The sequence below is a fragment of the Saccostrea cucullata genome, unplaced genomic scaffold (genome assembly GCF_032062105.1).
Source record: "Saccostrea cucullata isolate Sc308-1 unplaced genomic scaffold, CSIRO_AGI_Scuc_v1 ctg10359, whole genome shotgun sequence".
NCBI classification, from domain to species: Eukaryota; Metazoa; Mollusca; class Bivalvia; order Ostreida; family Ostreidae; genus Saccostrea; species Saccostrea cuccullata.
Genome location: NW_026935758.1, coordinates 1625 through 26823, shown reverse-complemented (window position 1 = coordinate 26823; position 25199 = coordinate 1625). Strand labels below are relative to the sequence as shown.

Genomic DNA, 25199 nt, shown 5'->3' with positions numbered 1-25199 from the left:
ATCACACTCTGTTAGAGTGGGTAATACGAATCGCTAAGTACCGCACAAAGATGTCACCATGAAGCCTTCCGCACGCCTACCTAAAGTCACTACTTTCCCGGCACAACTGTTGATTGTATAGTTTTCAGAGTCAGTTCTTATGTTGAAGTGATCTAGTACATCACTACGGATCAGAGATGAATTACTCTGGTCATATATGATTGCGTAAACTTTCATAGACCTGGTCTGTGAGTTCACATCGTTCACATGAGAAATTTTCACAAGGACGATCTTTGATGACCTAGCAAGTCCTCCTTTACAAATCTCTGTGCAGCTTGAAGACACTTCTGTTCTGGGTTGAGATTGCTCCCCGCCGTGAGTCACCACTCCACCATGTCTTGGGGCTGATTGAGTTGTCTTCACTGTAGGTGTGGGGACTCTGAACACATGCATAGCTGTGGAATGTGTAGTCTCGTTACACTCGGCACAATGGATCTTTGCTTGACAGTTCCTTCTGAGATGCTTAGCAGCACAGCAACGAAAACAGCAACGAAAACATATTCCATTTTGCTTTAACAAGGTTTTACGATCCTCGAATGCTTTATGTCAAAAGGCACGACACTCATCCAAAGAGTGGTTGGTTTTGTGTATGATACAAGGAATTGGACCATCCTCGCCACTGGTCACAGAACTCACTGCTGTCTTTACTACTGATACTTTTGTCCTTGACGGGGTTCCATATGTGTTACTTATACTAGGATTCATATCAAAGTCAAGCTTGGATCGTTAAACAGTTCTGCCATGTCATGAACGAAATCACAAAAGTATGTGAAAGGAGGAAACAACACTCCATGAACACGCTTGTAATTAGCAGCACGATCCCGCCACTTATTTTGTAGACTTGGTGGTAACTTGGCGACTGTAGGGTTGATTCCCATGGAAGTATCATATAAGCTCAAAAGAGCCGCATATTCAGGTTTCTCTTTCACTGCCCTTATCTCAGATAGAATGTCAGATAGTTCAAACAGCTTGCCTCTGTCCTTTACAGTCATCCTTGGAACAGAATTGAGTTTCTTCTTAAGCGCGACTTCAACTTTCTCAGGTGAGCCGTAACGACTGTCCAACCGCTTCCATACTCTGTCGAGAGCTGTCTCGGGTCTTCCTGCATTCGCCACTTTCAGACTTTGAACTTGCTTTGACGACTCGTCTCCTGTCCAGCGTAGTAATAAGTCAAGTTCTTCTGCCGGCGAAGTGCCTATCTCAGCTGTTACACTCTTAAAGGTATATTTCCAAGAAATGTAGTGCTCTGCTTTATCATCAAACTTGTGAAGCCTTGCGGCAATTAGGTCTCTCTTAACAAGATACTTTGCAAAGTGTACACTACGGGCATTGTCTACACGTGGAGAAGTGTTTATGCACTGAGAGTTCACAAACTGAGTATTGTTCATAGTTCCATTTGTTGTCAACGGTCGTTGATCCTGACTAGGAATGAATGGTGAGTCAGGGAGCGCATTCACATACTCCTCGGTTCTTCTCTGTACAGCTTCTTCACAATTGAGTACACTCGTGTTTTCAAGTTCTAAAGCTTCCTCATCGTCAACAGCTTGGAGTTGAGCCATAGCGATGGCGGCCTCCTTCTTCGCTGATAATTGTTTCTCATGAGCATCCAGTTTTGCTTTCTGTATGATAACGTTCGCCTCATGAGTGGCCTTCTCTTCAAGCAGCTTTGATTCTTCCTCCAGGAATTCCAGTTGTTTCTTTGCTGTTTCCGCTGCTAGTCTTTGTTGTAGACGCACAGAGCTGACTGATGATCTACGTGATGATGTCGAAGGAGCTAAGGTCCTGTTCTTCTGAAGATTACCACTGGTGAGTTCCTCAAGTGAGTCTCGTGTAGAATCCGGCACTTGTAATCTAGAAGCCATGATCGGAAGATGGATCCTTTTACTGTAACTGCCCAGGCGCAGTCAGTTAAACCCTGGTCACAAAACTTAGTCCAAAAACACCAGGAAACTGGTAGATCAGTTTATTTTGTGGACACAAGTGGTAAAAGGCTGTAAACAAATACAGAAAACAGAGTTACAAATATGAAGTAAACATAACAAGCAATACTCAATACTGAACTCTATACACAATGTACAGATGCATATTGACTAGTAACCATATACCTGTATGACTAATTGACTGATAAAATGACTTTAAACACAGTATTACATTTAATTACACCATGAATATACCTGATATACAAAAATGACTTTGATATAAATGACTCAATATATGAAAAAGACTACCTATAGACTGACGATCTACTTCAAAAAATGAACAAAGGTTTGATATATAAATGCCTAATCTGTTAAATTGCTTAAGTTCATATATGAAAAGGCAATTAACTGGACAAATCTATTCAATTCCAATAAAGATTCAATACATATAAGGCATAATTTATCTTATTTTCAATGAATGTAAATTTGGCGCGAAACGATCAATGTAGACAATCATTCCTACATATCATGACAAAAAATAGGTAATGGATCCTACATTATTTCATGTCGAAGTAAATAATCTAATCTATGAGTAATTTATCATGAGCTAATATTCATAAATCACAAGTAAATGAAATATAAACAAGGTAAACTTACATCGTGGCACCGATACATCTGCCAAACAACCACTTTGGCTAAACCGGAAATGTACAAAACACAAAAGAGTGGGCACACTAATAGCCCAAAAAATACTCATACACTAAAACCCATAAAAATATACAAAACAGGTCATGAAACTGTATCTACCTATCTGTTTCGTGCAGGAAATATAACTTACAAATTTTAATTATAAGTCACGTTTAGCTACAGATATTTTATGGTGTTATTCACTTCAATAAAAATATTTCTGGAGTACAACAAAATTTCATAAATAAGCTGGTTTTAACTGATATAAATTATATAAATCATGTTTAAATATTTACTTGAGTAACCAATCTTTGTATCATATATGTGTCTGCTCACAGATGTCGTGCACTGGTTTTGTATATTAGTTAGAATGTTATTGTAGGTATACCTGCTGCTGAGAAGAAAGTATCAAGGAGTACGTTATGGAGGAGGAAAATGAAGGTTGAAAATCCACAAGCAAAGGAAATAGGCCAAGAGGCAATGCATTGTTTATAGTAAGAGGTTATGTCCCGTGCTGTCCGATAATAGCCGCATTTACTCTACCGAAGTGAAAATCAATGGTGCCATTGCTAGATTCTTGATTGATACAGGTTCAGCAGTTAGTATTCTGTCTTCAAAAATATTTCAAACTTTAGAAAATTCACCAAAAGAGCTGGAGAATGTATTCAATACATTGACAACTGCTGATGGTGGAACCATCAAAACTTACGGCAAAAAAATTTAAATGAAAATTTTTTTTCATTTAGGCTTGGAGACATTGATTTCACTCAAGAATTGGTAGTCGCAGACATAAATGAATTACATGTAATTCTGGGGTTTGATTTTCTAGAGAAATATGACATAGCAATTCATATAGCAAAATCCTGTTTACAAATGGAAAACATATTTTTCAATCTTGTCAAGCATGAAAATCAAAATGTAGCTAAAATCACCATTCAAGAAACTACAGTCATTTCGCCAAAAAGTTTTGATTTTAAATGGGAAATTACAAACATTTCTAACAGAAAATTCAACAAACATGATTTTTGAACCCTACAAAAAATTTCATGAAAAAGGAGCTTTAATTTCTAGAGCAATTTTTGAAGCAAACAGAGTCTTGTTTCCTTTATCAGTTTTCAATGTCTCAAAAGAACCAATTGAAATTTTGAAGGAACTGTTTTGGGAGCATTTGAATCTATTGAAAATGTACATCAGAAAACTGGTGTAAATGTAATTCAGAAAGTCCCCAATTCTGCTTCTAATGCAGATTTTCCAGAACATTTGAGATTAATTCTTGATAACATTTCAAAAGATCTTGATCAAGTATAGGAAGTAGAGAAATTATTAATTTCTTATCAAGACATATTCATGGGTCCTGATGGTAAATTAGGTCGGACATGTTTAGTGAAACATTCAATCAATACAGGTAATGTTCACCCCATCAAATTACCCCCCCCCCCTCCCCCCGAAGACTACTTATTCATCAAAAACAAACAGTAAATACTGAAATTGACAAAATGCTTAAAGACGACATTATTGAACCTAGTTCTGGGCCCTGGGCAAGTGAATGTTTAGAGGCTTTATCGGGTTGTAAGTACATGTGTACTCTTGACTTAGCATCGGGTTATTGGCAACAGGAAGTTGAAGTAAAAGATAGGGAAAAACAGCTTTTGCATCTCATAAAGGACTTTTTTCAATTTAAAGTTACTCCTTTTGGATCGTCAAATGCTCCCGCATGCTTTGAAAGACTTATGGAACTAATGTTAACTGGTCTTCAATGGGAACACTGCCTTTGTTACTTAGATGACATCATAGTATTTGGGAAAACCTTTGATAAGACACTTCATAGTTTGAAACTTGTTTTTTATAGACTTCGAGAAACAAATTTGATTTTGAAGCCTTAGAAATGTTTTTTTTTTATTTCAAACTGGTTCTTTTCTTAGGTCACATTGTATCGGATCAAGGGATAAAATGTAATCAAGAGAAAGTAAAGTGTGTTTTCGATTGGCCTATTCCAACAAATGTTTCAAAAAATTAAAAGTTCTCTTGGCCTAGCAGGGTATTACGGAAAATTTAGAAATGTTTTTTTTTATTTCAAACTGGTTCTTTTCTTAGGTCACATTGTATCGGATCAAGGGATAAAATGTAATCAAGAGAAAGTAAAGTGTGTTTTCGATTGGCCTATTCCAACAAATGTTTCAAAAAATTAAAAGTTCTCTTGGCCTAGCAGGGTATTACGGAAAATTTATTGACAATTTTTCTGAAGTTGCCTCCCCATTAACAAATCTCACTCGGAAAAATAAAAAGTTTTCTTGGGACAAACAATGTCAAAATTCATTTGAAAAAATTTAAGGAAAAATTAGTATCAGCCCCCATTTTATGTTATCCACAAACAGATGGAAAATTTATTTTGGATACAGATGCTAGTTTACACGGAATTGGTGTAGTTCTTTCTTAAATTCAAATTGAAAATGGTGAGGAAGTTGAAAAAGTAATTGCTTACGCATGTAAAACTTTGTCAAAAACCCAACAAAATTACTGTACAATATACAGAGAACTTTATGCTGTAATTACTTCTGTGAAACATTTTTTGTACGGAAACAAATTTTTGATTAGGACAGATCATGCATCACTCATTTGGTTGAAAAATTTTAAAAATCCCGAGGGCATGCTAGCAAGATGGATATCTTTGTTAGAAACTTATGATTATGAAATTCAACATAGAAAATGTACCTTGCATGGAAACGCCGATAGTTTGTCTCGTAGGCCCTACAAATATTGTCAGCGTCCTGATTGTTCTGCGCATTCCTCTGGTCGTGAAGCTACAATGCAGAGGAGAAGGATAACATATCATTGTCTGCAGTAGACTCAATTCAAAATGACTTACATGACCAGAAAGAATTAGATTCAAATTAAAATGATCATTTTACTTAAAATCAAGGTTGCACTGTAAATGTCTCATCTGATCGTGTATCTACAATTGCAGAGAGGAATGATATCATATCATTGTCTGCAGTAGACTCAATTCCAAATGACTTGCATGATCAGAATGAATCTGTTTTGCATTCAAATTGGTTAGAATCATGGACACATGACGATCTTATTAAAATGCAGAAAAATTATCCTATTCTATCTCAATTCATAATTTTGAAAGAAACTTTTTCAACAAAACCAGAAAAGAAAACTATTGAAGATTACAACAGTAATGTCAGGGCTCTTGTTGCTAAATGGGAATTATTTTTTCTAGAAGACAATTTGTTAAAATACGAGTGGCATAAACAAGACGATGTGAAAATTTTACTGGTAGCTCCTTTTTCTGTACAAAACACAATTTTTGAAGAATTACATTCAAATCAAGGTTGAAGTTTCAACTTTGTTCACTCAATACCCAAGCCATGTTAAGGAACATCGATACTCTAATAAGAAATATAACTCATAATGATATAACTGTCTATTATTCCTTTATGAATTTTGCAAGTTGAATTGTCTTTTCTTTGTCCAATTTTGCTCCGCTGTAATTGTTTGTATTTTACTTATAAAATGCATTTGGAAAATCGTTAACGTTCACGCAACATTTTATATGATTGAGCAGAGGGTTTATGAGCCTTAAAGTTTTCTGCAAGTTTCCATGGGTTGCAAAAAAAATATGCTTAGCGTTCGCGTACGACTTCGAATTAGTTTTGAGATACACGTGAAAACAAACACATCATGAATATTAACAAATATTACTAGTAACGACATTACATTATAATTGAGTAACGTTGTTTTGAAGCGTCTCAATACTCATAAAATACTGTAAAATGAGATAAATTATATATTAATATATATATTCAAAAGTGCATGTTTGCATTCAGAAAGTACTAGGCTAAAAAGGGGCCCGTTCTCTCGTATTAATTACAACATTCATGAATTAAAAAAAGAGTTGGGGTCTCTTATGTTCTATTTAAAGTCTCTCCTTGCAACGAATAACTGTAAGATAAAATTTTTATTACTTTACTTACTAGTATATTTAATTTATTGGGATAAATATGACTCTTTCGTAATCATTTCCCTTACATTTTATTACCCTGGTTAAACAGGTGCTTTTTCAGTATCAATTTGACGCTTTTTTTTCTGACGCAACTATTTTACGTATTAGTTGACGTCACTGTACGGCATCCGTGACGTTCTAGTAGTAACGTTATTTGGCGTCGAAAACAGAGCCGGTCGAGATCATGAATTTTGACCTAGAAAATATTGTATTCAATAATTAAGAAAATCATAGATCTAATTTTATGATTCACAATCAGATTTTAAGCAATAAAAAATACTTTCTGCGATGGGAAGGGACATGTTGCTGAAAATTCTATAATAAGAGAGTTGCCTCATTGCAACCATAGCTCCAATCTAACAGTTTACACTGTTGATCCTTTATTTGTTTTTTTTTTTTTGACAAAGACTTCAAAATATCACCATATTTCCTTCTAATTTGTCTTTCTGTTGTGAGACCTTTGTAGACATGCCTGTCTGTTCTTATGACCCGATATCAGATGTGCTTTTCTTTTTTATGAAATTTTTAAAAATTGTTTCAAAGGTTTGACTTTATTTCAAAACATTAATTTTAAGACAGGCTCATTGAAAGCCGCGAGAAAAAGCACATATAACATTCAAATTTGAAGACAATTTCACATACCCCCTGTGTTTGTCGACCTCGTGTTTATCTCTGTTTTTCTCCCTGACATATATTTTTCCACAATATCGGCATTTATATCTCATGCCTTTAGGAAGTTGAGGCGTCTAGGGCGTCAACTATCATAGTTCAAGACTTGCCGAATTTTCTCTGGAATTGATACAGCAAAAGCTGAAAGAGAATGCTTTTGCCGTATCTATTCCAGATAAAATTCGGCAAGTCTTGACCTATGATAGTTTTAATTTTTTCGCCCCTGAATAAAATAATGCAAGATCAGGTTAGGTAGTTGTGCTTGAGGAGAATGAAGGCAATGTTTCTAAACATAGAGGGGACAAATGGCCGATATTTCACTTTCAATTCGGCAAGGTAATGAAAATAAACACGATAAAGAGTCTACCTCCATTTATGCCCTTTATTGTGTTTAGTCTTATTCTCAGGTCTAAAAAATTGTTTGCAGTTGCCTATCACCCCTGGAAATGCAACCAACCCAAAGTTTTTTTTTCAGCAATGTAGTAGTATTTACACTTTTTCAAGTTTTAACCATTCTGGATATGTCTGCAATTACAAACATTTTTTTAGCTTGGTCCCAGCTCTCATGTCACTAGGCTCGGTTAGTTATTGAAGACTTTCATATACTCCTTAGACCTACCATTTATAGTTCCTTTACATCCTTTTCTGTGTATATAGGCTTATGTGACTAATTATATCTGTTAGAAGAAATTTTTTAAAATTTATAATCAATTCATACACACCACATCAAATGCTTAATGTTGTGTCAGATCTATGCAAACTCAGAATTTTTTTTGGTGGTCCTTTTTTTTCAAAAAGTCAGAAAATATGTACTGTTTATTGAGATTCATATTTAAAGTTTATCTTCATTTTCTAAGACAAAAAAAAAAATCTTCCTGCCTCCCGATTGTGTCTTAACACCCCCCCCCCCCAGCTGCAATTCCAGAACGAACAATTTTTAGCTCTACTGGTCAGAGACCAGAAGAGCTTATGCGATAGTAATGCGTCCGGCGTCCGTCCGTCTGTCCGTCTGTCTGTAAACAATTTTTCAAAATGCTACTCCTCCTACAGTTTTGGTCTAATTTCAATATAACTTGGCACACAAGTAGACTACACTAAGATACATAATTCTGTGTATCGGTTTTTGATTTCGATGAACGGTGTTGCCATGGTTACTTAAAATAGAAATTTCTGTGAAATTCTTTCAAAATGCTACTCCTCCTACAGTTTTGGTCTGATTTCAGTATAACTTGGCACATAAGTAGAATACACTAAGATACATAATTCTGTGTATCAGTTTTTGATTTCGATGAACGGTGTTGCCGTGGTTACTAAAAATAGAAATTTCTGTGAAATTCTTTCAAAATGCTACTCCTCCTACAGTTTTGATCTGATTTCAGTATAAGTTGGCAAACAAGTAGAATACACTAAGTTACATAATTCTGTATATAGGTTTTTGATTTCGATGAACGGTGTTGCCATGGTTACTTAAAATAGAAATTTCTGTGAAATTCTTTCAAAATACTACTCCTCCTACAGTTTTGGTCTGATTTCAGTATAACTTGGCACACAAGTAGACTACACTAAGATACATAATTCTGTGCATTGGTTTTTGATTTCGATGAAGGGTGTTGCCGTGGTTACTAAAAATAAAAATTTCTATGAAATTCTTTCAAAATGCTACTCCTCCTACAGTTTTGGTCTGATTTCAGTATAAGGTGGCAAACAAGTAGACTACACTAAGATACATAATTCTGTGTATCGGTTTTTGATTTCAATGAATGGTGTTGTCGTGTTACTAAAAATAGAAATATCTGTAAAATTGTTTCAAAATGCTACTCCTCCTACAGTTTTGGTCTGATTTCAATATACTTTGGCACACAAGTAGAATACTCTAAGATACATAATTCTCTTTATTGAATTTTAATTTTGATGAACGGTGTTGCCGTGGTTACTAAAAATAGAAATGTCTGTAAAAATAATTGTTCCAAAATGCTACTCCTCCTACAGTTTTGGTCTGATTTCAGTATAACTTGGCACACAAGTAGACTACACTAAGAACATAAAGAGACTTTATCAACGATCATTATTCTATTTCATGCTGTTTATAAAGTTTCAAATCCAAGCTGCTTAAGTACTTTCTCTTCCTTTGCTATAAGTTCAAACCAGTAGAGCTTCAGTCTCGACAGAGACTTCTGGTTTAAGGATGGCCTTATGGCTCATGCAAGCAAATTTTAAAATCTCACTTGAGCTTTCAACTCAGGTGAACTAAAAGTATTTTCAATTATCATGCACATCCCTGCTCCTCGGAGGTTGCTTGTACTTCTTTTCCATTAATTGTCTGTAAATTCTCCTTCAGAGATGATGTTGATGAAGCAAGTAAAGAAACCTTTGCATACTCAAGTGCTTCTCTGAGTGATTTCCAGAAAGGGGGTTACCATTTAATATATGCACACTCTGAGACACTGACGGACAATAAAATAATTGGAAAGATACGGAGAAGTAAACTTTACCAGGACAATGTATGCTGCACAGCAATCGACGAAGTTCACATGATTTCAAAGTGGTTATCTATTATTTTGCATGTTTCAATTAGTCAATATCAAAATCAATTAAAAAAATATTAAATTAATCAGAATTTGTTCTTAATGCAGAACAATCTCATTCAAATATATAACTCACTCAAAAGTCGAATTGGCAGCACATTTTTCAATTAAATAAAAGTGGAAAACCCAACTTAATGGGTCAGCCCTATTGTAGACGTCAAGAAACTAAATGGGAAAGTTAGGATTTGTTTGGATCCGCGAGAACTGAAAAACGCTATTGTAAGGGAAAACTATCCACTTAAGACCGTCAAAGAAGTGGCTGCTAACCCTAGTCAAGCCAATGTGGGGTGGCTTGGTGTCTTAGAGAAGAAGTGTACATCTCTTGTAGTTTGTCCAGCCAATGTGGGGTGGTTTGGTGTGTTAGAGATGAAGTGTATATCTCTTGTAGTTTGTCCAGCCAATGTGGGGTGGCTTGGTGTGTTAGCGAAAAAGTGTACATCTCTTGTAGTTTGTCCAGCCAATGTGGGGTGGCTTGGTGTGTTAGCGAAGAAGTATACATCTCTTTTAGTTTGTTCAGTCAATGTGGGGTGGCTTGGTGTGTTAGAGAAGAAGTGTACATCTCTTGTAGTTTGTCCGGCCAATGTGGGGTGGCTTGGTGTGTTAGCGAAGAAGTAGACATCTCTTTTAGTTTGTCCAGTCAATGTGGGGTGGCTTGGTGTGTTAGAGAAGAAGTGTACATCTCTTGTAGTTTGTCCAGCCAATGTGGGGTGGCTTGGTGTGTTAGAGAAGAAGTGTACATCTCTTGTAGTTTGTCCAGCCAATGTGGGGTAGCTTGGTGTGTTAGAGAAGTGTACATCTCTTGTAGTTTGTCCAGCCAATGTGGGGTAGCTTGGTGTGTTAGCGAAGAAGTGTACATCTCTTATAGTTTGTCCAGCTTCTGGTCCCCTTTAGTAGGAGTGTCCAGTTGTTGCACTTGCATAGGTGCGTTCATTTATTCTGTGTTGTGGAACCATGACTGGTAACGACTTATGCTCCAATGAGGTGTGTAGATTATGTGTACGGGGATGTAAGGATCCAATTCCTTTCTCAAGTAAGTAATTGAAGAATCTCCCGTGATTTGACAGATTGGTTTTATATTATGGAGTTATTGAACCTGATTATTGTTGGCATTTGTACTAGTGTACTAAAGTTGAGATGAATTTGTATACTTGTAAGTTATTTGACATTGCAGGAATATGTATGTTTTTTCATTGACATATAAATCATAAAGATCAATCTTTCTTGTTTTGTATTAATAGCAACATCATATCATCATTATCTGGCATCCTGTCTGCATGAAAGTATAATTTTGACTTCTCATCTGGACTCTTTGAATCCCGTAGTATTTCTTTAGCTAGCTGCTGATTTTCCTTATTTATAGCTCTTTTGAAATACCTGTAGTAAAAGTTTTTGTTGATCTTCAAAAGCACTTTGAAGCAAGAACAAATATTGTGGCCACCATAGATTGTAAATGAAGACTTTCCTCTTTGGCATTTAGAATCTTTTACTTGGTCTATAAACTACTCAAATCGTTTCGTCCAAAATTTTCATCTCGTACATTTCATCATTTCTGAAGTGGCATGCTGTAAACAAAAGTGATGGCATTTTTTTTCATTTCTTCATAGATGACATGTCTTTTAATGGTTTTTTAAATGGATGGAAATTTGTTTTTTATTGATTGAATTTGGCTTTCTTTTCCTTACATTTTCCAAAAATCAAATTGAATATGCTGATATCACTTATATTAAGCCTTTCCTCTGATTGACTTCTTTTTATTTCATTCATAATAAAAACCACGCAAAAATTACTAAATATAAATTGTAATCCACCCCATGTAGCTTAAAGTAGCAGCCTAACTATACATAAAACACAATTGGAACAAATGTATTATATCAATTTATTAATATGGCCCACCAAATGAAAGATGTTTGCAAAAGTAACTTAAGGTAGTTTTCTTCTCATTTTTTAGACGGTGGCTATTACGAGTTTCTTTAATAAGGTACACATGATGAATAAGTGTAACTTATGTAATTGTAAACAAAAATGTCCAACTCCCAGGGGTTGAGTTTCCGGGTGTGGGGGGTCGGGGTCTGTCCACCATGACATAGTACATGAGATTCATTACAAACGCGGCATACTAAATCTTCTTCGTCCCAGTCTTTTTTAAATACCATTGAAATGACAAAGCCTCTACAATGAAGTTCCTCTTTTATTTGTTCTCTTGGGAGTCGCATTTACTTTGGCCTAGGCAAGAGAGTCACCTTTTTCATGAATATGGCAGTTGTCTTCTTTATATAGTATTATTTACATGTAATATTAATGATCTTTGTATTAATATATATATATATATATATATATATATATATATATATATATATATATATATATATATATATATATATATATATATATACTGAAAATGGCGGATGGACGACACCATTTTTCTGTTGATATTTGTTAGCTTCAATTTGTCAATTCTCCTGAATGCTCGGAGGTAGTTTTAGACACTCGGGTTTATGCCGCCTGACGTGTCGTAATATGAAAATAGTTTTGCATACTTTTCATCTCGCTTAATTGACTCTCCATAAGAATGTCTGCAAGTTCCAAAAGTCCACTTCTGTTTGAGTTCTTTAAGGTAGGGAAATCTGCAACTTTGCTCTTCAGTGATGATTCAATGCTTTCTGGACTTCCAAATCTTGAATTCTGTCTTTCCCATATCAGACGCAGTGTTCTGGAGGGGTCATTGAACTAAATTGTAATTTACTTGCTTTAGCATAATAATTGTAAACAAATAGAACAAGCAAATAAAGAGATTATTGTGCCCTTTTTACAACCAATTATGTTTCACTGAATCACACGGTGTAATCAGAGAGGTACTTAGGTTTCACAACAGCTCGACCCGAACGTGTTTTTTGTTGGTTGGTAGCTGTTACTTGCAAAACTGGATTCTGTTTGTCTGTTGCTTCACTCTGTTGTTCGGGTTTTGGTTTTGTGATGAGCGGACTACTTGTCATCATAATAGTCTGAGGAATGAAAATATCCTTCTTTGGTTAGATTTTGTGCGGATCCTCTCTCGTTTTTATCAACTTGCAGTTGTTTCGGCGGTATGTTCTGCCCGGAACACCTGCTTTCACAAGATGAGATCAAGGAGTTTCAGTTTGCACAATGTATTCAGCCGGTTTCCAACCCTCTGGTGTTGGAATGCGTATGGAATCACCAGGCTCACACTGTTATCTTGGCTTCGCGTGCTGATCATAATAGAACTTCTGTTTTAGTCTGTATTCCATTAGACGAGTTTAGACGGTTTAACTTGATTCGGCTCCATGAGTCGTGAAGGAAGGAGTCAATCCTTACGTTGCGGGTTCGAATCCCCACTGCGGGACGTGGAGACCAGTCCTTCGGATGAGACCGTATAAACCGAGGACCCGTATCGCAGTAGATGCTGGCACGAAAAAGATCCATCACTGCTCAAAGGCCCTAAGTGCCGAGCATAGGATAAAATTTGTAGCCCGGCAAGTGGTGTCGTCTCTATATGAGTGAAAAATTATCTAGAAAGACGTTTAACAACATACAATCAATCAATAGAAAGGCCCTTTTGACATTGTGAAGAAGGTAAACTGTGTAGATTACCAGCTAGAAATTACAACAAAGTTCGACATACCGGGAAGGGAATAATATTTAGTTCAACTTTAAGCATACCATTTATTTATTAATCCGTTTCATTAAATTATAAAAAAAAAATTGTATCAAGCATGGAGGTCGAGGCACAGAATACGCTAACTTTGGGAGAAAAAGTCTACATTTTTGCGATGAACGTTTAGTTTTTCGCAATACAATTGTAACGGTTTCTTAGTTATATTATGGAGGTATAAGTAAGTCTGTTTCAGGATTTGATCATCTCCATTTATTCACACACAGATGAAAATATAAAAAGGAAATTAGTAACAGAATAATAGGAAAAGGAAAATGCCCTGAAAATTATAATAACAAATAATAAATACATAGTATAAAAATATTCTAATACAAATATCCATATCAATAAAGCTAATAATTTAAATCTGTGGTTAACAAAAAAAAATGCATAAAGGGAGGTAACTCTTCACACGAATTACACATTAAATAGATAAATACTCCCTTTCAAGACTCCTAAAAAAATTATAAAACTTTTATACAACAAACTTGATCTGTATTTCAATGTCTTCACAGACTTCACTACCTCAGGATAATCATAAAATATATAAACAATATTATACCAATCTATGGGATCGAGCTTCTCCCATTCAAAAGAGTGTCAATATTTTAATATGGCATTTAAAAAATATTTATCTATCGAATTTGAGTACATAAAGAGGTACGAAATAATCCATCACTTGGCACGAGCATATTTTGTGGACCACACGTTTTTTCGTGAAAACGGTACTTTGTTTTAGTGTGCGCATGTGCATACGGTTTTCCTACTTCCGTTTACCCCCGTCTGGGGGTTCGACTAGACTGTTATAGTCTATGCCAGATTTCTTCATAACGGTTTTCAACCAATGTCCGGTAGTATCCCTGATGTCACTGACAGTCGGGTATACACTATTTTATTACATCTTTCATTAAGCAAATTTTAAATCTATGCAATACACATATAATTTTTTGTACCACTTTGAATCACGGAACTGAAATGCTGGGTAAGTTTAAGCGAATAATTTTGCGTCTGATAGACATATCACGTCTGTAAATAAAAAAAAAAAACAACTAATTCATAAAACTTCTTAAAACTACTCGTTTAAGCTAACCTCTTGAACAAAACACAAGCACAGATAGCTGAAGAATCACAATCATTTATCAACATCGACATTTGCTTTCAGGCACGTAGCATCGTTTTTGAAAGTGGGGGGGGGGCAACCTGAGAAAATTTTTTTTACTTACCTAAAAAAAAAAGTTGACAAGCAAAAAAAAAAAAAAAAAAGGAAAATTGCCAAAACTCGAAAATCCTATTTCGTGTGGGGGGGGGGGGGGGGGTTTTTTTTGAAAAATTATGTTGGGGGGAAAAAAAGTGGGGGGGGGGGGGGGCCTGGCCCCCCCGGATACTACGTGCCTGGCTTTATTGAGTTATTCTAAATTTCAAGCGCAAGTCTCAGTACGTCACGCGTGAACTATCATGGCTGCTGAATTGATCGACTTCGAAACACAAAGGTTTGTTTTACATGGTTTTCGCGTTTAACGAGCTGTGATGTCGACAGTGAATAAAAATTTCGTCTTAATAAAAGTACATGTAAGTTGAATGTAAAAACAATTTATTCTGCCCGCAGTCGCCCGTATTTAAAAATGTTTTTGCTCCATTCTCGTCACACAAGTACCCCTGAATAAAGTTTACCAAATAAAGCGAAGGCAATTCTGTACTGTTTTGTCCAAAACGAAGTACGAAGAAAACTTACCATTGCTCTAATATTTTAGATATATATCAATCCGTTTAGCAAATTTTCATTTGTGTAACTATATCCTTCTGTAGAAAGTTTTTTTTTTTACAACAACACAGAGAACCTGACACCGGCTTATGCTTGTACAGTATTTCGTTGCCAAAAAAATTTGAAAAATAAACAAACAAAAGTGTGAAAAATAAAATGCAACAAAACCAATACTAATAATAATTAAACATGTATGTCCTTTTCAAGTAACGCTGACATGGTCGGTGTGTAATCTTATGCCGAGAGTTACTCCCCCCCGACCGCAGAACACGTGTACTATTGAATGAAGGTAACCGGGGATGAAGTCTTTTCTTTGCTTCGATAGACGGAACCGCAGCTGCAGTGGCCTCGCTTTGGGAAGTGAAATGACGGCATAGAATTATGTAAAGTATGACGGCTAAAAATGCGTTACAAAATTAATTACAATTAAAATATTAGAATAAAGAGGAATGTGAGTGTGTGTGAAGAAGGGGGCTTAAGGAGGGATTATTTATAATCCCATTTCTGACGGGAATCAAACACGATTTCAGATGACCCACAGATTCAGCGGATACGGACAGATTCGAAAAGTGGATTTGTGGGATGTCATCGGCCGGGTCATTTGATATAAAAGACTGTATTTTAAAAAATGAAATGTATTGATTAAAGTATTAATTATATCTTTAATTGTTTTAATTGTATATGTATTTCAGTTTATATTCGATATGATATAAAGCTTGAGGGTATTAACAGGTGTTTATCTGTTTGAGGGTATTAACAAGTGTTTATCTGTTTGAGGGTATTAGCAAGTGTTTATCTGTTTGAGGGTATTAACAGGTGTTTATCTGTTTGAGGGTATTAACAGGTGTTTATCTGTTTGAGGGTATTAGCAAGTGTTTATCTGTTTGAGGGTATTAACAAGTGTTTATCTGTTTGAGGGTATTAACAGGTGTTTATCTGTTTGAGGGTATTAACAGTTGTTTATCTGTTTGAGGGTATTAACAGGTGTTTATCTGTTTGAGGGTATTAACAGGTGTTTATCTGTTTGAGGGTATTAACAGGTGTTTATCTGTTTGAGGGTATTAACAAGTGTTTATCTGTTTGAGGGTATTAGCAAGTGTTTATCTGTTTGAGGGTATTAACAGGTGTTTATCTGTTTGAGGGTATTAACAGTTGTTTATCTGTTTGAGGGTATTAACAGGTGTTTATCTGTTTGAGGGTATTAGCAAGTGTTTATCTGTTTGAGGGTATTAACAGGTGTTTATCTGTTTGAGGGTATTAGCAAGTGTTTATCTGTTTGAGGGTATTAACAGGTGTTTATCTGTTTGAGGGTATTAACAGGTGTTTATCTGTTTGAGGGTATTAGCAAGTGTTTATCTGTTTGAGGGTATTAACAGGTGTTTATCTGTTTGAGGGTATTAACAGGTGTTTATCTGTTTGAGGGTATTAACAGGTGTTTATCTGTTTGAGGGTATTAACAGGTGTTTATCTGTTTGAGGGTACTAACAAGTGTTTATCTGTTTGAGGGTATTAGCAAGTGTTTATCTGTTTGAGGGTATTAACAGAGGGTATTAACAGGTGTTTATCTGTTTGAGGGTATTAACAGGTGTTTATCTGTTTGAGGGTATTAACAAGTGTTTATCTGTTTGAGGGTATTAGCAAGTGTTTATCTGTTTGAGGGTATTAACAGTTGTTTATCTGTTTGAGGGTATTAACAGGTGTTTATCTGTTTGAGGGTATTAGCAAGTGTTTATCTGTTTGAGGGTATTAACAGGTGTTTATCTGTTTGAGGGTATTAACAGGTGTTTATCTGTTTGAGGGTATTAACAGTTGTTTATCTGTTTGAGGGTATTAACAAGTGTTTATCTGTTTGAGGGTATTAACAGGTGTTTATCTGTTTGAGGGTATTAACAGGTGTTTATCTGTTTGCTTCTCCGAGAACGATGTAATGCGCAAGTGGGATGAAATTAATTTAAAATATGTTTCAACGATTGATTTATGATGCAATAACTTGATATTAACCTATTAGTCAATTGACAGCCGCAGTTATTTTATACGCAAATTTTGTCAAACATTGTAGTTAACAAATTGTATAGATGAAAAGTAATTTAAGCAATTCAACATTTTCTCGTTATGATATATATTAATTAACTACCTTGAAAATGATGTTTTGGGTAGAGTTATAGGCTCGTTGGCCTTTGAACTCGTTGGTTGCTTTGATGGCAAGGATTTGATACAGATGTCCAGTTGATATGGATGGCTCTTCTGCCTTTCTGCCCAAAAGGGTCAGCAGGGCAGATCTGCCATCCATACTGACCTTAACCTCCCTACGTGTAAGGTTGATGGAAATGTCCCCGATATACCAAAAAAATGTTAAAATGTCGTATATATGAATTATAATTTAAAATAAATCACTAATTTTGACATTGCAGCATAATCGTTTATAATCAAATATGGAAAAGATAGCTGCAGAACTGTAGCGTTATGGTTTTTTTATATCAGTCTTTGGCCATAATACTACAAAACAGATCCCGTAATGCCAAAAATGTGCAATTCACGGCGCAAGTTTTAGGAGAATTTCTTCACATTCCAGCATTAGTCAACCAACTACCTTTCACTCGCTAATACTGAACACATTCTGTAATCAGTTTGTATATTTTATTCACCTTGCAATTCTTTATATTCTTCTGTACAGACGATAAAATGGCTTGAAGTGAATTTTCAGTAATTCAGCAAATAATTTTAATCGAGCGAGATGTTCGCCTGTAGAGACGACTTTTAAGGGTTACAAGATGGATAAAATATACAAATTGGTTACAGAATGTGATTTGAGTTAGGGAGTGATTGACCATGCTGGAAAGTAAAGAAATTCTCCCTAAAAGTCCGCAAAAAATTTTGTGCTGTAAATTGCACCTTTTTGCATTTAGGGATTTGTAGCCTCGTGGTCAAAGACTAATATATAAAACCATAGCGCTACAGTTCTGTAACTAATGCATAAGAGTGCAGGATAACAAGGAGTTTGAGAAAATTTTGGACAGTTCTAGTTTTGTATTGTTTTACGGACTTTGAGACTGAATACTGTTCGTTCTCTCCATATCATTCTTATATGGTGACGCCATCAGATACCGATGGAGAACTGCTAAAGATGTCCTTTATTCAGTACTTTTGGCCATTGAGCAGTAAGGAGCTCATTTTGGGACACAAAGGATGTCAATAGTAGGATTCAATTCCGCAACGTAAGACTCAGACTCTCTAACCACTGCGCCACCTGGGGGACTTCATGTGAAGAATAATAATATGCACTTATGCATGTAGTTGCATTATTGTTGATGTTTGTATGCGTATAACTTAATTTATTGAGGCTATTGGACTTACAGGATAGATTATACCTAGCATTTTACCCAATTTTACTAAAACATAGAGAAGTTATAATGTACATCAAAGTTTTATATGTCTGTCCGTCCGTCTATATACTTTTGACATCGATCCTTGATTTCTTTTCAAGAACTACTAGGCAAATTTTACCAAACTTGTTAGAAAGCATCCGTCAAAATCATTCAACTAGAATCTTGTCTTGATGATTTGAAACAATATTCAAGAAAAACCTCTATGAAATTTTCATGAACTCCAGAGAAAGAAAATTAGAACGAAATTGATTGGTTTACATAAAAACATACAATGACAAACAAGTGATTATAAGATCACAATATGACCTTGACACACTAATTTCTAAGGAACAAATGAACAAACTAATCGTAACTCTCTCCCGATCGTAGTGAAAAACAACAGAAACAAAATGACAACGACTGCGATACAGCCAACTGCTAGTAGCCACTATCTGACTTAGTATTTAATTTCACCTACGACCAAAACATCGCCATTTTGAATTTTGAATAAAACTTTAGACCATCAACTTGTACACTTGTGCACTTATCAGCATTTTTGCATAAATATTCTTCTTCATATGTTCATGAGCCACAATGAGAAATCAAATATTTACGTAGAAATATATAGGACAAATCTTCTCAAGAACCGCTGGGACAGAAAATGTGAAACTAATATGGAAGCATTCTGGGGTAGTGCAGATTCTAAATTGTCTAAATTATGTTCAGTGGGATCACAATATGTATTATAAGGGGGGGGGGTTAGTAAAAAACAGAATGGTCCAAGCTTTGCAGATGAGCAATTTCCGTAACGTTCCATTTTGTTGAAATATGCGAGTGCTGACAGTTAGCTTAAAACTGTTTGTGGAGCCAAATTCTTTTGAAAACAATGAGATATGAACAAAACTAATTGGTTTGTGGAAATTCGGAGCAACTGTGAATCAGAAAAGTACTTTTATTGAAAAATAGTGTGAACTTTAGCGACTCAAAAAGTGAATAAATTAAATAGTTTATTTTCACAAGCTCCACTAGCAAACACAAAAAGGATGAGATTTACCACCGCCACCACCTCGTCCATGTATCATCTCTACATTTTATTTTCTGAAAAGGGGAGATTCATTTAACGTAGGTGTATGAGTGGTACACTTTTCTTCGACATTTGAGTTGATCTCATTAATATATTTGATGTTATGCAATATGAACATCACGAAGTAAAATATTTTTAGGTCACCTGAGTAACCTTATATTCTCCCTCACTTCGTTCGTCCGAATATAAATTAATTATACTCTTTATTCTGTATTGAAAGAATAATCAACTCATATGTATGGAATGCTGCTCGTCAGAACGTTTATTACAATTCTAACACATTTGTATTTATTTCAACACCCATTATTTTTAATCATTAAATAATATTGATAAATACATACATATATGTGTGTGTGTGCCTAATTTACTGGTTTCCATTCCTTACAGCGTTCTGTACGAGCGGTAGAATAACTTTTAAAGCACGCACCTGCTATTTATATGACCATGTCACGTGACATAAAAACCACACAGATCCACCACTCTGTTCACACAGGAAATACCCATAACGACAATAATAATAATTATATTCTCCCTCACTTCGTTCGTCCGAATATAAATTAATTATACTCTTTATTCTGTATTGAAAGAATAATCAACTCATATGTATGGAATGCTGCTCGTCAGAACGTAGAACAATCAAAGAGAAAATTGTAAAAAATAATAATACCTGTCTACACACACACTATATATATGCATATATATTTATTATTAATATATATTCATTTATATTTACACGAAAAGACTATTAGACACTTTCAATTTGTTATCTATACAATCCTTAATATAATTGTCTCTGGAATAGTCAGATTTCCAACGTCCATGTATTTTGATCAGACGCTCCGACACATTTTTCTCGGCTGCAGTTGTTGCCCCTCCACTTCGCAGACTGTGCAAACCAAAGCCTTTTGAATCTATTCCCACTTTTTCCAAAGCTTCTAACAATAACTCTCGGGCTCTTGTATATGAAATCGGCTTGTTAATACCGCACAACATATATTTTCCACATGACTTGTAAAATCTAATTGGTCTGAATACATATTCCTCTGGTTTATCCTGAATTTCAGCTAGATTTAAATAATGCTTAATCCAAGATACAGGACACAGCTTCCCTCCTGCCTCTGCCAATGTCAATTCGTTACCACGCCTGTATACGTCAGTTTTGCTGGATTCGATGCAAACATTCATGTATAAATTCTTGAAAATTATATTTTTCACTTTAATATTAGATAATTCACTAAATCGCAAAAAACCTGCGAAACTCAACAACAACATAGCCACTGTTCTCACACTTCGTAAATCACAATTTTGCTCCCGTTCCCCATATACATTTATAATCTTCTCTAACACATCTGGCGAAATTGGTTCCTTCTTCTTTATGGGCTTTGGTAAAATTCGTTTCCCCCCCTCCATTAAACTATGAATAACACTGTCGTCACAAGGATTAGAAAACGCACAATGAAGATCATGATACCACTTTATACTATAGAAAAATGAACACAGAACTGCTTCAGAAACTCCTTGTTGAATTAATCCACTTAAGAAAATGGCAATCACACTAGATTTTGCGGGAAAACTTGCGACATCTTTGGAAATACACCACTGCGTAAATTTCTTGAAATACGTTTCATACTGCTTGACTGTGTTTTTACTTTTTGCACTTTTCATGATGTGGAATATTGAGGAATCTGCCGATTTAAACTGCTCTTTCGTTGACATGTCTTTAATTTCCGCCCAAGTATCATTAAAAATCTGTGAATAAACAGCAAAAATATAACAACACACACACTTACATATTTAAACTGCTATTATTATATTTTTCTGAAATCAATTCTAACAACCAAAACGTTGCTCAAAAACATATCTTGAGCAAATATACTCGACTTGTCTGATCCTGACATAAAAAATTTTCTTGGGTTCTTATATTCAACATATTCTTTTATATAAGATTTGTAAGATGTTGTACTTTTATCCCATATCATTGGCCAAAATAAAGCAGACAACCATTTAGGAATGATTAAAGTTCCATATGCATTACACAAACGCAAATGTTTTATCACTTTGCCTATAAGGAAAGGAGGAGGTACTATCCAACAATTTTCACCTGACCAATCATAAGCGAAAGCGTCAACTCCTGTAGTGCCTGGATTCCAATATTTCGAATAAAACCTTTTAACTTTGTTATTCTTACAATTTGCAAAAAGATCAATTGTAAAAGGACCCCATATTCTATCAAAATATCGGAAAATGTGTTCAGACACACTCCAATCATCACTGTCAAATATGCGACTGTAACTATCTGCATCCAAATTGTATTCTCTTGGTATCCACTGTACTTCAAGTAAAATACTGTATTGCACACAGACACCAAATATACTCAATGCCAGCTGATGCAGCTCGTCAACCATACTACCTTTACATGCGATGCGCACGACATTTTGATTATCTGTAAATATTTTCACAAACCTTCCACTCAACACATCTGCCAGACTTGTTAAAATTATTTGTACTGACTTTAATTCTCTCCAAGTTGAACTTTTACTTTTTTCACACTGATCCCACATGTAATGAACTATTTTCTTATTCCTTTCACATGTAAACCCTGCGCCTGCATGAGAACTTGCATCCGAAAAAATAATTTTCTCTGGTGTCTTATCAATACATGTAAAATATTTGCAAGGGAGCTTACTGATATTGTAATGCCAAAACTCCAACTCTTGAATATTCCCATTGTCTATATACAAAATTTCATCCCAGCCAGTTTTAGAGCAAATTGTAATACTGAGACGTCTAGTCATTAACTGACATATATTTCCCAAAGATGGTTTTAATGCGATAATTTTTCCCACAACAGAAGATAATTTTCTCGCCGAAATATTGTTTTTATTTTCTAAAAGTTCTTTTAATAAAGATTTAATATTACTAATTTTTTCCAAAGGAACTTCTAGCGTCCCGCTTTTCAAATTCCACAAAAACCCTAATCACACCATACTCTGAGTAGGCTCAAGTACTGACTTCTCAGTATTTATAACAAAACCTGATCTCTGCAGCGTATATTGTATTATGTCTGATGCAGACTTGCACTTCTCGTACGTATCACAAACCCAACCATCGTCCAAGTATACTACCACAGGTATACCACATGATCTCCAATATTTCACTAAAACTCTCACTACTTTTGTAAAAACATGCCCTGCTGAAGATAAACCAAAAGGTAACACATTAAATTCGAAAAATCTGAATTTGTCACCATATTTCCAAGAAAAACCTAAATATTTGTGAAAATCTGGATGTATATCAATATGGTGATAACCTGATTTTAAATCAAACTTAATCATGTGCATTCCCTGTTTTGCATATTGTAAAGCCTCACTCACCCCTTCAAACTTCACCTTTTGTTTTTCTACAAATTGATTTACATGTCGAAGATCTAACACCAACCTTTTCTTACCTGTGCTGTTCACTGAAACAGTAAGTGGATTAACAACATGTATTTTTTCTTCAGATATTTCGTGAATACAACCAGAATTTAAAAGATCATTGATGGCTGTACAAACAAAATCACTGTGAATATGAGCCGACTTATTATTTTTTAAAACGATCTTAGGCGGCAATTGAATAAATGGAATTACATAACCAAACTGAATAGTATTTTTAACAAATATGTTTGAAGACAATTCACTCTTCCAAAATTGTAAACAATTTTTTAACCGAAACTTTACTGAAATCTTCGAACACGTGTTTAACTCATATTCATAAGAATCACTCATACAGCCTTCATTTTCACTATACTCAACTTGTTCTCTACTACTGCTTGTTGGCGTTGTTGCTAGAGGCCGATGCGACCGTGGAAGCTGACACTGGAACTTGTTGTCCTCTGGCAAATGGGCAGTCCCTGACGTAATGTCCGACCTGTCTGCAGAAAAAGCACTTCCGTTCAAAGTTCTGTTGACCTGCGCCGTATTCGATTGGTTTGGCGAATTGCTTGTACCCCCCTGTAGCAAACGTTTGGCCGAAAGTGCGAAAAAAGTCGTTGGCAGCAAATGCATTCTGTCTACGGTTTTGCATGGGATATGTATATGGCTTCCCTCTGTAATTACGCTTACGAACAGCACGGCTAACAGCGCCCCGTAACTTAACAGCGTCGTCATTGTTGTCTGCTAATGGATCGTCTAAATATTCGTTGACAGTATCCCACCCGTGCCTGTCTGCTATTTTTAGAATCTTGTTTCGTTGTCGCAACTCGCCGATTTCTTTCTCAATTGTCAGTGCCGCATTCTCCAAATCTTTCTTCTCTATAAAGTTTTTTGTTTCAATCAACTTCTCTATTCTCTCTGTATTAAAGGTATGCTGAATGCGATGTCCCTCGTGTTTGAAATCGAATGAGTTATGTTTAGTATCCTCCCGTGCGCTATCCTCGTGCCCGGTATTCGTGGCGGGATTATTAGGTTTACTGTTAATTTGCTTCACAATAGAACTCACAATGACCTCATTCTGCTGTTGCAAAGCTTTTCTCAATGAACTATTAAATAAAGATACTGCATCCTCGTTAGACAATTGTTCACTAGTACTAGACTCGCCCAATAAAACTTCTTCAGAATAGTGCACATCTGAACTCGCTGTACTGGTTTCCATTCCTTACAACGTTCTGTACGAGCGGTAGAATAACTTTTAAAGCACGCACCTGCTATTTATATGACCATGTCACGTGACATAAAATCACACAGATCCACCACTCTGTTCACACAGGAAATACCCATAACGACAATAATAATAATATTGCTATACGTTGTTGTCCGGCGACGTGCGTCGTCTGTCGTTCGTTTACATTTGAACATTTTCAGCTTCTACTCTGCAACCACTCAACCAATTTCAACCAAATTTGGCACAAAGCATCTATGGTTTAAGGGGAACAAAAATTGTGAATTTTTATTGTCCTTGTCCCCCTGGGGCCTGAGGGTTGGGGCAAAAATAAATTTGGCTGCATCCAAGTCTCCGCATCTTAGAGCTTTTGCATATTGAAATGCGTGCTCTGCCGATTTATGGTGCATTCCAAAAATATTTAGATCGCACGGCAAAAAAAGTTTGACAAAATGTTATTTTCACCGTTCAAGGCTACAACATTCTCTTGAATTTCATATGAAGCGCACTTTGGATCGCCAGGTTTGTGTCCTGGGTTCTTACAAACCTTACATCGGGGTTCATTTTTGCAGCTGTGTCTTGTATGTCCTGTATCCCAGCATTAAGTACATGTGATATTGCGCTGAGATTTAGGTTGGTTATAGTGAAACAAAAGGCATCGCAGACCAGCGCAGTAATTAACCCCAGGCAAAGCTTTATCCTTTTCAAGGGGTTCGATGTACATGAATCTATTTCCATTAAGGACGCTTGTCATTTTGTTAGTCAAAGGGTG

General features: G+C 35.6%; 2 protein-coding genes across 2 annotated transcripts; both read right to left on the bottom strand.

Annotated features, from left to right (window-relative positions):
* Positions 1-20518: 20518 nt before the first annotated feature.
* Positions 20519-21505, bottom strand: LOC134243690 (integrase/recombinase xerD homolog). The gene has a single exon (XM_062725923.1). It carries the CDS (start codon positions 21503-21505, stop codon positions 20519-20521), a length of 987 nt encoding a protein of 328 aa, XP_062581907.1.
* Positions 21179-24421, bottom strand: LOC134243689 (uncharacterized). The gene is made up of 2 exons (XM_062725922.1): positions 23584-24421; positions 21179-21538 (listed from the first exon to the last, which is right to left on the bottom strand). The coding sequence occupies exon 1, from the start codon at positions 24419-24421 to the stop codon at positions 23594-23596; it is 828 nt and encodes a 275-aa protein (XP_062581906.1). The 3' UTR covers positions 21179-21538; positions 23584-23593.
* Between the last annotated feature and the right edge of the window lie 778 nt (positions 24422-25199).

What these genes read in the sequence shown, in the direction of transcription:
- LOC134243690 (XM_062725923.1), bottom strand. Translation starts at nt 21,505, where the DNA reads ATGTCAACGAAAGAGCAGTTTAAATCGGCAGATTCCTCAATATTCCAC.
- LOC134243689 (XM_062725922.1), bottom strand. Translation starts at nt 24,421, where the DNA reads ATGGAAACCAGTACAGCGAGTTCAGATGTGCACTATTCTGAAGAAGTT.